This window comes from Maylandia zebra, linkage group LG15 (genome assembly GCF_041146795.1).
Source record: "Maylandia zebra isolate NMK-2024a linkage group LG15, Mzebra_GT3a, whole genome shotgun sequence".
Classification (NCBI taxonomy): Eukaryota; Metazoa; Chordata; class Actinopteri; order Cichliformes; family Cichlidae; genus Maylandia; species Maylandia zebra.
In genome coordinates, this window is record NC_135181.1 from 27,997,962 (window position 1) to 28,011,260 (window position 13,299).

Sequence of the window (13,299 nt, forward strand, 5' to 3'; positions counted from 1 at the left end):
TTTCTTTCTCAGCCAAAAGGCCCAATCCCTGAGGATAGACCATCTGGAATCAGGCCTGGATCTCACCTGGTGGAAACTGGCTGCTGCGCTGCGCCGGACACAGACCTCTGGGTCACTACAAAGACTAGAGAAAGAAGGGTACAGCTCCGATAGGAAATGAGCTGTGTCTGCAAAAACCACCATAGCCTGCATGGAGAGAAGAGGAAGTGACCCCACCACCTAAAGAGCTGACGAACTGTGAGTGTTTGTCTGTGGGTTTGTGTGCACATGTGTACCGGCAGGTTGTAGCAGCAGTTGCAGCGGATAAGCGTGGATTCGTTGTTGCTATCAGTCTGGTTTCCATCAGTCTGCAGTCCAGTGGTACACATCTCCTTAAATGTCTGCAGTAAATGACTCTTCTGCTCATCTAACAGTGAGCCTGAAACACGATCATCAAACAGTATGATCCACAGAAGTGATCTAAAACAGAGTGTTTCAGATCACTTCTGTGGATCACAACAGACTGCTCTTTTCAAGCACTCCTTCCAGGTTCCTGTCCCTCAGCAGGCAGTGTTCAGATATTCTGCAGTGCTGGTGTTCTATAGGGGCAAGGCTTTCACACCGGGTGTCACGGTCTGGCTGGGGCAGACCGTATGTGTTGCAGAGGAGGACTCAAACGCAGACCAAAACGTGGTGTGGATTAACAAAACAAGCCGTTTATTGAGGTTAGCAACGAGGGTACAAAATAATAGGGCATCGGTGAAAACTAAACAATAACCTAAACTGGGTGAACTAATAACAAAACATGAAAAACCTTAACCATAGTGAACTGACATGGGTACCTGGAGATGAGACATGGATGAGCAGACGACCTGACAATGGCATGAAGAAAACAAAAGGCTTAAATACAGACATGCGGTGATCAGGGGAAGTGGCGACACATGGGGGAAAACAGCTGACAGACATAAACCTAATGACAGGACCAGGAGAGGAAAGCTAAATACAATAAACAAAGAACACATGACATTGTCAGAATAAAACAGGAAATACTAAAACATGACAACACAACTTAACAGACCTAATATGTGATGAATAAATACAAAACCCCAAAACATAGAAAACCCAGGAACAATAACTGCCTAAACTAAAGGCAGATAGGAAATAACACAAACTAAATCACATAACAAAATGAGACAAATACAAACATGAACTCAGAGCGCTGGGTCAGAGACCCAGCCTGTGACAGAGCCCCCCCCCTCAAGGGCGGATTCCAGACGCCCAAAACCTCGAAAAACAAAACCAAAAACAACCCACCAAGGGCGGGCGGTGGGGTCCAGGACGGAGGGCCAGAAACAAGGCCAAAAAAACCAAAATGTCCATCAAAATCACAGGAGCACAGGGAACAGTTCATGACTCCTCAGGGGGCCGACCCGGAGGGTGACGGTTCAGAAAATCATAGTTCATGTGATCAGGGGGCCGGCCCGGAGGCCGACGGCACAGAAGTCCATGGTCGAACAGTTCCGGGGGCCGTCCGTGCGGACGGCAACGGCGTAGAAACAGTTCAGGTGGCCGACCGTGTGGACGGCAACGGCGTAGAAACAGTTCAGGTGGCCGACCTCGACGGCGGTGACGTCCAGCAGGTGGCCGAAGATTCCCAGGTGCAGAGCGAGGCTTGGGCGGCGGCATAACAGCCGTAGGACCAGGCGACGCTGAAGCAGAAGCCGAGGAAGACTCGGATGAGGCCGAACCAGGCGAGGCAGAAGCTGAGGCCGGACCAGGTGAGGCAGAAGCAGGAGCAGAGGCCGAAGCCGGACCAGGCGTAGATGAAGACTCTGACGAAGCCGGACCAGGCGTAGATGAAGACTCTGACGAAGCCGCACCAGGCGAAGATGAAGACTCTGACGAAGCCGCACCAGGCGAAGCACAGGCTGGAGCTGCAGCAGGCGAAGCACAGGCTGGAGCTGCAGCAGGCGAAACAGAAGCAGAATCTGAAGGTGGCTGGACGGGCTCCTCGGGCCCCCCAGCTGACGTGGCTTGAGGCTGGACGGGCTCCTCGGGCCCTCCAGCTGACGTGGCTTGAGGCTGGACGGGCTCCTCGGGCCCTCCAGCTGACGTGGCTTGAGGCTGGACGGGCTCCTCGGGCCCTCCAGCTGACGTGGCTTGAGGCTGGTGCGGTTCTCCTGAACCCCCAGCTGACGTGGCATGAGGCTGGTGCGGTTCTGCTGAACCCCCAGCTGACGAGGCATGAGGCTGGACGGGCTCCTCGGGCCCTCCAGCTGACGAGGCATGAGGCTGGACGGGCTCCTCGGGCCCTCCAGCAGACGAGGCATGAGGCTGGACGGGCTCCTCGGGCCCTCCAGCAGACGAGGCATGAGGCTGGACAGGCTCCTCGGGCCCTCCAGCTGACGTGGCATGAGGCTGGATGGGCTCCTCGGGCCCTCCAGCAGACGAAACTTGAAGCCGGCTGGGTTCACCCGAACCCCCAGCAGACGAAACTTGAAGCTGGCTGGGTTCTCCTGAACCTCCAGCAGACGAAGCATGAAGCTGGCTGGGTTCTCCTGAACCCCCAGCAGACGAAGAATGAAGCTGGCTGGGTTCTCCTGAACCTCCAGCAAACGAAGCATGAAGCTGGCTGGGTTCACCTGAACCTCCAGCAAACGAGGCATGAAGCTGGGTGGATTCTCCTGAACCTCCAGCAGACGAAGCATGACCAGCAGGTGTAGAGACCACCGGCTGGACAGAAGGCTGAGCAGGTGATGGAGCGAATGACTGAGCTGAACAATGGGGAGCTGGCTGAGCTGCACAGTGGGCTAAGGGCTGAGCTAACGGAAACACAGGAAAATGAACTATTGACTGGGCTGCTAACAGAGCTAATGACTGAGCTATAGACTGAAAAGCATGCAGTAGTGATGGTGGTGTTGGTTGCGGACTGAATTCTCCTGAGCCTTCAGTAGAAACAGGAACGGGTGCAGGCACCTGCTGGACACTAGCCACTCCCACCCGAGGAGTAGGTACGGGTGCGGAGACGGGCTGTATCCTGGCTGACCTCACCCTGGGGACCGGCATGGGTGCAGGGGTGGACTGGTTCACAGCCCCCCTCACCCCGGAAGCCGGGACAGGCACCGGCAACGGCTGGGCAACTGCCCTTCCCACCCGAGGAGCTGGTACGGGTGCAGAAACGGACAGAGCCTCAGCTGGCCTGGAAACCAGAGCAGGGACCAGCTGGGCCTCAGACTCCCTCACCCGAGGAACTGGTACGGGTGCAGGGGTACGCTGGGCCCGAGCTGCCCTGGCAGCAGAAACACGAACAGGCAAAGGAGCAGGCTCAGAAAAAACAGTCTTAGAAACGGCAGGCTTAGGGTTAATATGTATTGGGTCGACAAAAACAGACCTAGCAAAAATGAATCCGCCGTCCACTTCATGTTTAGCAGTCTTAGTATTAGCAGTCCTTGGGTTAACGGTCTTAGAGTGAGCTGACTTGGGGATGATTGAACCAGACTTAACAAAACCTGAACTGAGTGTTGTAGACCTGGTAGAAGTGTTAACAGTTTTTCCTTTAACCGCATGTGCAGACTTAAGCGAGCGGGAATTGTCTTTCATCCCTCCCTGCGTAGAGGGAGTAAAACAAAACGGATCCTCCCAGTCCACGTCGTCATCCATAAGGGAAATTCCCCATGGATCGGAAGTGAGCCGATTGTTGTTAATGTCAGACGGGACGTGAGAATAAAAGTCATTTTCACTCACCACCGTGAGCTGCTCAGCGATGTCCGGTTTATGGCGGCGTGCGCGCCGCTTCCTGCGAACAGAGGAAGCTGGCGGAGCGAGCGACTGAGCCCCTGGTGCACAGAATGGTGACACCGAGGCTGGAGCGTGAGCGCCTGAAGCCACACGGAGGACTCCCACCTGAAGCGAGCGAGGCTTAGATGCAGGCAGCGCAACAGGCGGGGACTTTCGGCAGCTCTTGGGACCTCCGAGAGCTAGCCGAGTCCCGTGGAAAATGCGCTCGTAGTCGGGGGTACGCCACGGCTTCCAGCGGAGCTCCTCCTCCAGCTGGGCGAAGGCTGCCTCCCGACGCTCGTAAAGCTCGCGGTCTGCTGAGTCCATAGTGGTCAGGTCGTACTGTCACGGTCTGGCTGGGGCAGACCGTATGTGTTACAGAGGAGGACTCAAACGCAGACCAAAACGTGGTGTGGATTAACAAAACAAGCCGTTTATTGAGGTTAGCAACGAGGGTACAAAATAATAGGGCATCGGTGAAAACTAAACAATAACCTAAACTGGGTGAACTAATAACAAAACATGAAAAACCTTAACCATAGTGAACTGACATGGGTACCTGGAGATGAGACATGGATGAGCAGACGACCTGACAATGGCATGAAGAAAACAAAAGACTTAAATACAGACATGAGGTGATCAGGGGAAGTGGCGACACATGGGGGAAAACAGCTGACAGACATAAACCTAATGACAGGACCAGGAGAGGAAAGCTAAATACAATAAACAAAGAACACATGACATTGTCAGAATAAAACAGGAAATACTAAAACATGACAACACAACTTAACAGACCTAATATGTGATGAATAAATACAAAACCCCAAAACATAGAAAACCCAGGAACAATAACTGCCTAAACTAAAGGCAGATAGGAAATAACACAAACTAAATCACATAACAAAATGAGACAAATACAAACATGAACTCAGAGCGCTGGGTCAGAGACCCAGCCTGTGACACCGGGTAACTTTAGAAGTGTAGAGCTCACTGAACTCCCAGACTTGCTGCTATTTGCAGCCTTTCACCTGATATGTCTTAACCTCCTAAGACCCAAACTCTTCCACCGCATGCGTTTTTAATTTCTCTTTGGTATTTAGGTTGATTGGGACTTGATGAATGTAAAAACAAAGAATTACCAGATTTTTTTTTTTACCTAATTTTTGTTTCTAAGAAAAATGAGAGCCACATATGAGGATATTCATTTAAAATTTCCATAGAACAGTAGCAGTATAATGTCCTCGTAAGTGGATATCAGGCCCTTGTAGAGCAAAATTGAGTATTTTGGTCTAAATAACCCAAAATGTGATGTCCATATATGTGGACACCAAAAAAAATTAATTTAAACAAATGACTTTTGTTTCTACTGGTCCTACCTGCCAATTCATTGCAGAGCTTCCCAAACCGGAATGACAAAGATGCCATAATTGCTTCATCCTCCTGCAGCGAGGCCTCACACACCGCCATCACCAAAGGAATGACAACGTGGAGTTGGTCATCTGAGAAGAAGAATTTTTAAACCAGCTGTTTACAAATACACACTGAATAGACTAAAATACTGGGCCACCTATGCATACCGCATGAAATCTGACTTACCGCTGTCCATCATCTCCATTAGGTTGATGATTGTGTCAAAGGCAGCAAGGCGGACACTGCTGTCCTCATCTCCAGCAAGTTCCACTAGATCAGGAAGAAGCTCTGTCCTGGTGTCATCCACCCTGAAAGAAAAACAGCACATATGTTTGGTAGGTGTTGGGTTTTGTTTGATTTTTGGTTGCTTGGTTACTGTCTGGCTAGTGGTTGGTTAGTGGTGAGATTTCATCTGGTCGGTGCAGGGCTTTTGATTGGTCAGTGTTGTGTTTTACCCAATGATTGTTTATTCAGTATTTGCTTGCAATTACCCAGTGGCTCTCGCAATGCTCTCCAGCTGACGGCACATACAGGCTCGGACTTCAAATTCCGGGTCCTGACATAAAGAACGAGCCAAAGGCAGCAGCTCCTTCTTTACACTGATGCACAGAAACAGAGTTAGTATTAGACCAAATGAGAGAACTCTTTGTATTATAATACTACAGAGTACTACTTGCTGCAGCTCACATGTAGGAATCAAATTTGCAGGCAACTTTTCCTAAAATGCGACAGCTAGCCAGCCGAGCCTGAGGAGCGTGAGACAGCTGAGACTGATGTAGTAGGGGGTTCAGCACCTGTGGAGACACGCATTTCATTGACCATATAAATCTGGTAAATAATCAGTTCAAGTCAATTCTTTTGCAATTAAGCCTAATCTTAAAAGTAGAGATAGTGTCTGTCTCCCTCCTATTCTACTTTTAAATATTGTATGAACAACAAGTAAGCCTGCAGTGCGAGAGCGAAGTGCTATAATGGGGTAATATGGTACTATAAAGTCATTAAGATAATAATAATAATAATGGATACTTTATTGATCCCCATGGGGAAATTACTTGTTTTTCTCTGCATTTGACCCATTCACTCAGTGAAGCAGTGGGCAGCCCACTAAGCAGGTGCCCGGGGAGCAGTGTGTAGGGACGGTACCTTGCTCAGGGGTACCTCAGGGTAGCCGTTAAGTGGATTCGAACCGCCGACCTTCCGATCATGGGACGACCACTTTACCTACTGAGCTATCCCTGCCCCAAAAGATAAGATGGGGCCTGATTGTTTAAGACGTTGTATGTGAGGAGCAGGATTTTAATTTCTGGATTTAACAGGGAGCTAATGAAGGGAAGCCAAAATAGGAGAAATATGCTCTCTCTTTTTAGTCCTTGTAAGTACTCTTACTGCAGCATTTTGGATTAACTGATTAGCCAGCATTAACTGACCTCTTGTTTGATGGTTTCTTTGGGCAGAGCGTTGATAGCTAATAGCAGAGTTTCCAGCCAGGCGTTGCTCACCACTGTCAATGAAGATGGCAAAATCAGTAACAAACAAGGCAACTTTGATGTCAGAATGTCAGATATACAGATGTTTTATACCTGTATGTTGGCAGTATAAAAATGATGTCATTATTTATAAGCCATGGAATATTCTTAAAATCTGGAGCAAGCAAAAGTTGCTTTTATTGAATATTGTCTTTGGGGTGTGAGGTTAGAGCTTATCCCAGCTGTCATACGTACACCGTAGACTGGAAAGGTCCATCAAAGAATAACACCACAATTATAGCACTTACACAAAAATCGCAACCACACACCTTCTCATCAGGACCTACAGATCTCTACAGGGAGAAAGGACCTGGACACATTTGAAACTGTTATCAATGAAAGGAGCCCAGCAAACCAGGGTTTCTTTTTTTCTTGTTGTCACGTCTGAAGTTCAGGTTTTTACCTGTGTCTCTGTGGTTCAGGTGCAACAAGACAATCTTTAGGATGGAGTAAGTGTGGGTGTGGATCAGTATGATGTCATCTTGAAGGATGGTTAAAAATGACGCCGCTGCAGCCAGCTGGATTTCAGCTCCAGCTCCGTTCAGAACCTCCTGGGTCACACAGACAGGACAGGTTACCTGTAAGACACACCTGTACATTGCACCTGTCATTTTGTGGCCATACTCTGATGTCCTTGAAGTACAGTGTGACAGAGGTAACTTACCCGAACTTTTGGTACCACTCTACGAAATGTTTCAGCTGGATTCTGTCGGACGAGACTCGAGAGGTTACTGATGACACTGACCCTCTGCACCTCCTGACCAACACTGAAGAGCCGAGGGGAGACAGCGGGGATGCAGAGTTGACATAGAAGGGGAGACGGAGGGAAGAGAGAGGGGAGGAAAGAGGGGAGATAGAATGAGTAGTCAGAATGTTTCCAGGTCAGAAAGGTGTGGATTGGTCTATGGTAGCTGCTTTGCACTGTTCAGTTTCATCTTCTACTGCTGTTACTACTGCTGAAACACAACAAACTACTGCTCTTTATTTGATGTTGTTTATTATATTGTTTATTATATTGCTCTCTTTTTTTTGCTTGTTTTCTCTTTTTTCTTTCTCAACATGTGATCTAGGTGATTGATATATGTATTTTTGTCTGTTTGTTTTGTTGGTTTTTGTTTTTTTGCCCTTTATCACCGTTCCTCTTCCCTGCTGTTTTTCTTTCCCTACCTCTCTTTCTTTCTCCCTTTTCTTTCCCCTGTCCCATGTGTAGCAAGTGAAAATAGAATAAAATAAACAATTGTGGTGGACCACTGGAGGGCTCCACTCACACCCAGTTCTCAGGAAGTGTTGTTGCTGTGTTTTGGAGGGAAAAGTATTCAGTTGTGTGGTGATGAGTAATAAACGAGCAGTGTTAATCGAGAGCTCTCGTGTCATCTGTGTTTACCTCCACAATGGTAACCCCTGACTCGAACATGGTGCAGTCCGATGGTGGCACCGACTCCGCTCTGGATGCATCAGCAGCCGCCAGCCCTCTGCCTACGGCTGCAGCTGCGTTTGCTGTGGCGCTCAAGCTGCCAGACTTTTGGCTTCACGATCCCCCGTCGTGGTTCGTGCACGTGGAGGCTCAGTTTGCTCTTCGTGGCATCTCGGCTGATATCACCATGTGGTGGCCTCTCTCAACCCACTAGCCACCCGTCGTGCGTTGACTCTATTCCGGGACCCACCCACCCGAGGGAAGTATGCCGCCCTTAAGGAGTTGCTTCTTCGGCGCAATGCCCTCTCCAACGCAGAGCGAGCCGAGAAGCTCCTCTGCCTCTCAGGCCTGGGTGGCGGTACGGCTCTCGAACTGATGGAGCACATGCTATCCTTTCTCGGACCGGACGACGGGGGATTCCTCTTCGCCCACATCTTCCTCCGACAGCTGCCGGCTGCCGTGAGAGCCGGCCTCGCCAACTCTCCGCTTCTGGGCACAAAGGATTATCGCTCACTGGCTGAGGACGCGGATCATATTCTCCTGGCTACCCGCACTTTCCACGATCACGACCTAGTTCCAGCCTCACCGGCGGCGCCTTCCACTTCCCCGTTGACCTGCCCCGACGTATCCGATCCTTCGCTGACGGCAAAGATCGCGGCACAGCAACACCACGGACGGGACCTCTGTTTCTACCATCAGCGTTTTGGCGCCGGAGCGCGCTGCTCTCTGCTGCCTTGTGCTTTTCTGACCCTGGGACACGGGCCCCGCCAGCGCGCTGTAGCGGCCGCCACTGCTAGCGACAAAGAAAAACTGCTCTTCATAGAAGACTCGCGCTCTGGGAGACGTTTCCTAGTGGACTCCGGCTCCCAGAAGAGCCTCCTTCCCCCGTCCGGAGGCGACAGTTTAGCAGCAGGCTGCGGACTGCAGCTTATTGCAGCTAATGGCTCTCCCATCGCAACGTTCAGGGAAAGGTTCGTGACTGTTTGTTTTCATGGTCAGGATTTCCAATGGACCTTTGTTGTTGCCACTAGCTCTGTACCTATTTTGGGCGCCGATTTTCTTTGTGCCCACGGACTGCTGGTCGATGTCACTAACAGACGCTTAATTGATGCCCTGTCTTTTTCTTCAATACCCCGTTTCACTCGCACCATCGAGCCCCTGAATCGGGCTAATTTTGTGACTTCAGGGAATGTTTTTCAGCGTTTGCTCTTGAAGTTCCCTTCACTGACTGTTCCTAATTTCTCGAACACGGCAACGAAGCACAGGGTTGAACATTATATTCCGACGGTCGGTACCCCGGTGTTCGCACGCGCGCGCCGCCTCGACCCTGCGAAACTCTCCGTCGCTCGGGAAGAGTTTGCCGCAATGGAGCGCCTCGGCATAGTGCAGCTGTCGAATAGTGCCTGGGCTTCTCCGCTACACATGGTGCCCAAGTCAGACGGTCGGTGGCGGCCGTGTGGGGATTTTCGCCGTTTGAATAATGTTACAGAGAACGACCATTACCCCATTCCCCACATCCAGGATTTTTCCGGCCACCTCGTATCGTCAAGGTACACGAAGACGAAAGGCAGCCCGCGCAAGACAGTCTGGGCGGCGCCTTTCAGGCCGAATGGTATGCGCGAAAAATTCAAACAGGCCGAAAGGGGTAATAACGGCAGTTTTGGGGACGTCTTCGGTGCGCACGGGAACCCGGTGATACCCCCGCACCAAGTCAATTTTAGAAAAAATCGAGGTGCCTCGATTTTTTCTAAAATTGACTTCAGCGGTTGATGGACTCTGTCTTGCGCGGGCTGCCTTTCGACTTCGTGTACCTTGACGATATATTGGTGGCCAGCTGTTCTGAGAGTCAGCACGCGTCCCATCTGCATCAGGTTTTCCAGCGCTTGGCGGCACACGGCCTGATCGTCAACTTCTCCAAGTGCCAGTTTGGCTTGCCGGTTCTGGATTTCTTGGGCCACCGCATTTCCGCTGATGGTGTGGTTCCGTTGCCAGACAAGGTCCGGGCCGTTTCGGCTTTTCCGCGTCCCGCGTCCGTTAAAGCGCTGCAGGAGTTCTTGGGGATGGTCAATTTGTACAACCGCAGAGCTGCGCACCTGCTGCAGCCTCTCTATGCTGCCTTGAAAAAGGTAAGGTAAAACAGGTAAGGACCCAATTGATTGGCTCACTGAACGCATCCAGGCATTTTCTGGGGCCAAGGCCGCGCTGGCAAACGCCGCCCTGCTGGCCCACCCGTTTCCGTCGGCGGAGATTGCGTTGACCTCCGACGTGTCGGACGTGGCGGTGGGCGCAGTGTTAGAACAGCGGGTCTCCGGTGCCTGGCCACTGCTCGCTTTTTTTAGTCGCACGCTTAGAAACAGTGAGCGCAAATATAGCGTTTTTGACAAGGAGTTGCTGGCCCTGCACCTCGCAACGCGGCATTTTCGTTTTTTCTTAAGGGTCGGAGCTTCACCGTGTACGTTGATCATAAACCCTTGACATTCGCGATGTCCAAGGTCTCTGATCCGTGGAGCGGGCGCCAGCAGCGCCAGTTGACAGCCATTTCCGAGTTCACAACTGACATTCAGCACGTGGCTAGTAAGTCCAACTGACTGGATAGGCTGACTGTCTATCCCGCGTGCTGGTTTCTCCCGTTTATGTTGGCATAGACATTGAGGCTATGGCCGCTGACCAACAGGCCGACCTGGACGTCCTTGCCCTTCGGTCTGCGCAAACGGGCCTTGTACTGGAGGACAGACCCGTGTGGAACGGTGGGCCTAGCCTGTTTTGTGATGTTTCCACCAGCCGTCCACGCCCTGTAGTTCCCCTTTCGTGGCGTCGTTGCATTTTCGACTCCGTACACACCCTCTCTCATCCAGGCGTCCGGGCCTCGGTCAAGCTGGTCAGCTCTAGGTTCGTTTGGCCGGGCCTTCGTAAATCGGTGAAAGACTGGGCAGCCGCGTGCATCCCATGCCAACGTGCTAAGATCCATAGGCACATAGGCGCCCCTCGAATCCTTCCGCGTTCCAGGGAGGCGTTTTGATCATGTGCATGTGGATCTGGTTGGTCCTCTGCTGCAGTCACAAGGTTTCACGCACCTTTTAACTGTAGTGGACTGCACAACCAAGTGCCTCTGGCGTCTACTACAGCAGCAGCAGTGGCCAAGGCATTTTTGTCAACGTGGGTTTCGCGTTTCGTTCCCCCGCCGACATCACCTCAGACAGGGGCCCCCAGTTCGTTGGTCTGCCATGGCTGACGGCCTGGGGGTCAAGGTCCACCAAACCACTGCGTACCACCCACAGGCCAACGGGATATGCGAACGTTTCCACCGGTCGCTTAAGGCCGCTTCTCTCACAGATGGCAACTGGGTTGACCACCTTCCATGGGTTTTACTGGGGTTGCCCTGCGCGGTTAAAGAAGATCTCAGGGCTTCCTCGGCTGAACTTGTCCTCGGTCAGCCCCTCCGGGTCCCTGGGGAATTCTTGCCCGAGAGCCCACCCCCGTGCTTCGCTCCCTATGTGCTGTCTCAGCCGTTCTGGACGTTTAATTAAAGCAAGGGTTCTGGACTAGGGGATGACCCTACTGGGTGTTCGGGGGGGGGGGGGGGGGGGCATGTGTGGTGGACCACTGGAAGGGCTCCACTCACACCCAGTTCTCAGGAAGTGTTGTTGCTGTGTTTTGGAGGGGAAAGTATTCAGTTGTGTGGTGATGAGTAATAAATGAGCAGTGTTAATCGAGAGCTCTCGTGTCATCTGTGTTTACCTCCACACAATAAAAGCAAAGGTGAATCAAATAGACCAAGGCCGGGATGGTCCATTTGATAAAGTAAATCCATTGGGCATCTTTCTTTGCCTTTAGACAATAATTCTGATGGCAAAAGAACCAAACGGGACGGGGGGGGGGCAGTGAAGGCAAGCACTACGAACATATTACTTGTGATCTCATGAGGCTTGTTTGTGTCTCGTTTTTAAAAAAATATATTTTTGTTGTTTTGCTTCTGTTTCTTTACTTAATATTTATTTGAGAATAATAAAAAATATTGTTGATTTAAAAAATAACAAGCAAACAAACGAAGACGACCTGAACAGGGCAGGTTTATGGGTTCAGATCTGCTCCAGACTCCAGTCGGAGTCCTGTAGGCTCAAGTCCTGTTTATGAATGAGTTCAGTGAACTAATTTAAACCCTCTGGGATTGGACTGCTGATTACTTCCATTGTTCAATTAGCTCCACAGTTTACTGGGTCACAGCAAAGGAGGACGGGTGGAGGACAATGCTTTCAGCTCCACCCAAGGCATCCAGAAATCCACATAACTACAAAAGCTTTTGTATTTGTTCTTTACTGTAAACATAGCTGAACTTATTTTAGTCTCATTGTAACCTATTTAACTTAGAGAAAAAGAAACTCTGTGGCAGGTTAAAAAGGATTATGGTTATAGTCTCAGCTTGAACTCTGCTCCAGTTTCTTCATTTCCCCACAGGAATGAACAGATCTGCACCTGGAGCTGTCTGACAAACCTGGGGCACTAGGTGGGGTTACAGTTTGAAGTGCTGTTGACCTGCGCATAAACCTTTGCTGAGACTCACCTGAGGAGGTAGACAGCTCTCTCAATGTCATTTAGGTCTTCATCCACAGTCAGCTGATCAATCTCTTCTGCAGTCTGATGGGAAAAACAAAAATACAAAGTCAGCTGATCAGAGTTACCTGTTTGATATGATTGTGCTGTCCTTAGGTGAGCTTTAATGACAGTTGACCCAACACAGACCCTAATCATATATGAGACCATCAGAGGTAAATATGACATTAAAAATCTCTAAAACTGCATTCAGCTTATGAAGCATAGTCTTTGTAAGATCTTTGTGTCTGCAGTCTCTGGTGGTCTTTCCTGGCAACCTCTGTGGTGGATATGCAAATGTGAATTAAGCTTTCTGTGACTCCAGGAAAATGTTTGTCTTGAGGTTGAGCTTAGACTGACTGACTTCTAAATTCTTCTAAATTCTGTTCCTTGGGACTGCTTGTTTTGGTTTTTGAGGCATTTCCCCACTCAAAAAACACCAGAATTTTTGGAGTGGGGAAAACACCAAACAAGGTGATCATTATAATGATCACCTTGTTTTCATGCAGTTGCAGCACATTGGAAACAGTTGTGTTTGGACATGGATTGGGATCATTTTTTGAGAACATTGAGTGATAGGATGTAAAAGCAAAAAAATAATGC

The 13,299-nt window shown here is 50.2% G+C and overlaps 1 protein-coding gene across 4 annotated transcripts in view; it reads right to left on the reverse strand.

Annotated features, from left to right (window-relative positions):
- Positions 1-13,299, reverse strand: part of ppp4r4 (protein phosphatase 4, regulatory subunit 4) — a 30,246-nt gene that overhangs the window by 7,421 nt on the left and 9,526 nt on the right. For 2 of the 4 annotated variants that reach the window (XM_014411771.3, XM_014411770.3), the window contains exons 2-11: positions 12,668-12,741; positions 7,357-7,459; positions 7,096-7,270; positions 6,594-6,667; positions 5,854-5,960; positions 5,658-5,765; positions 5,353-5,474; positions 5,133-5,255; positions 276-418; positions 67-186 (exon numbers count right to left, since the gene is read on the reverse strand). In XM_014411771.3, coding sequence (XP_014267257.1) covers positions 67-186; positions 276-418; positions 5,133-5,255; positions 5,353-5,474; positions 5,658-5,765; positions 5,854-5,960; positions 6,594-6,667; positions 7,096-7,270; positions 7,357-7,459; positions 12,668-12,741 — 1,149 coding nt within the window. Of the gene's footprint in view, positions 1-66; positions 187-275; positions 419-5,132; positions 5,256-5,352; positions 5,475-5,657; positions 5,766-5,853; positions 5,961-6,593; positions 6,668-7,095; positions 7,284-7,356; positions 7,460-12,667; positions 12,742-13,299 lie in introns of all 4 variants that reach the window. The other 2 variants (XM_014411772.3, XM_076874252.1) reach the window with 2 other exon arrangements.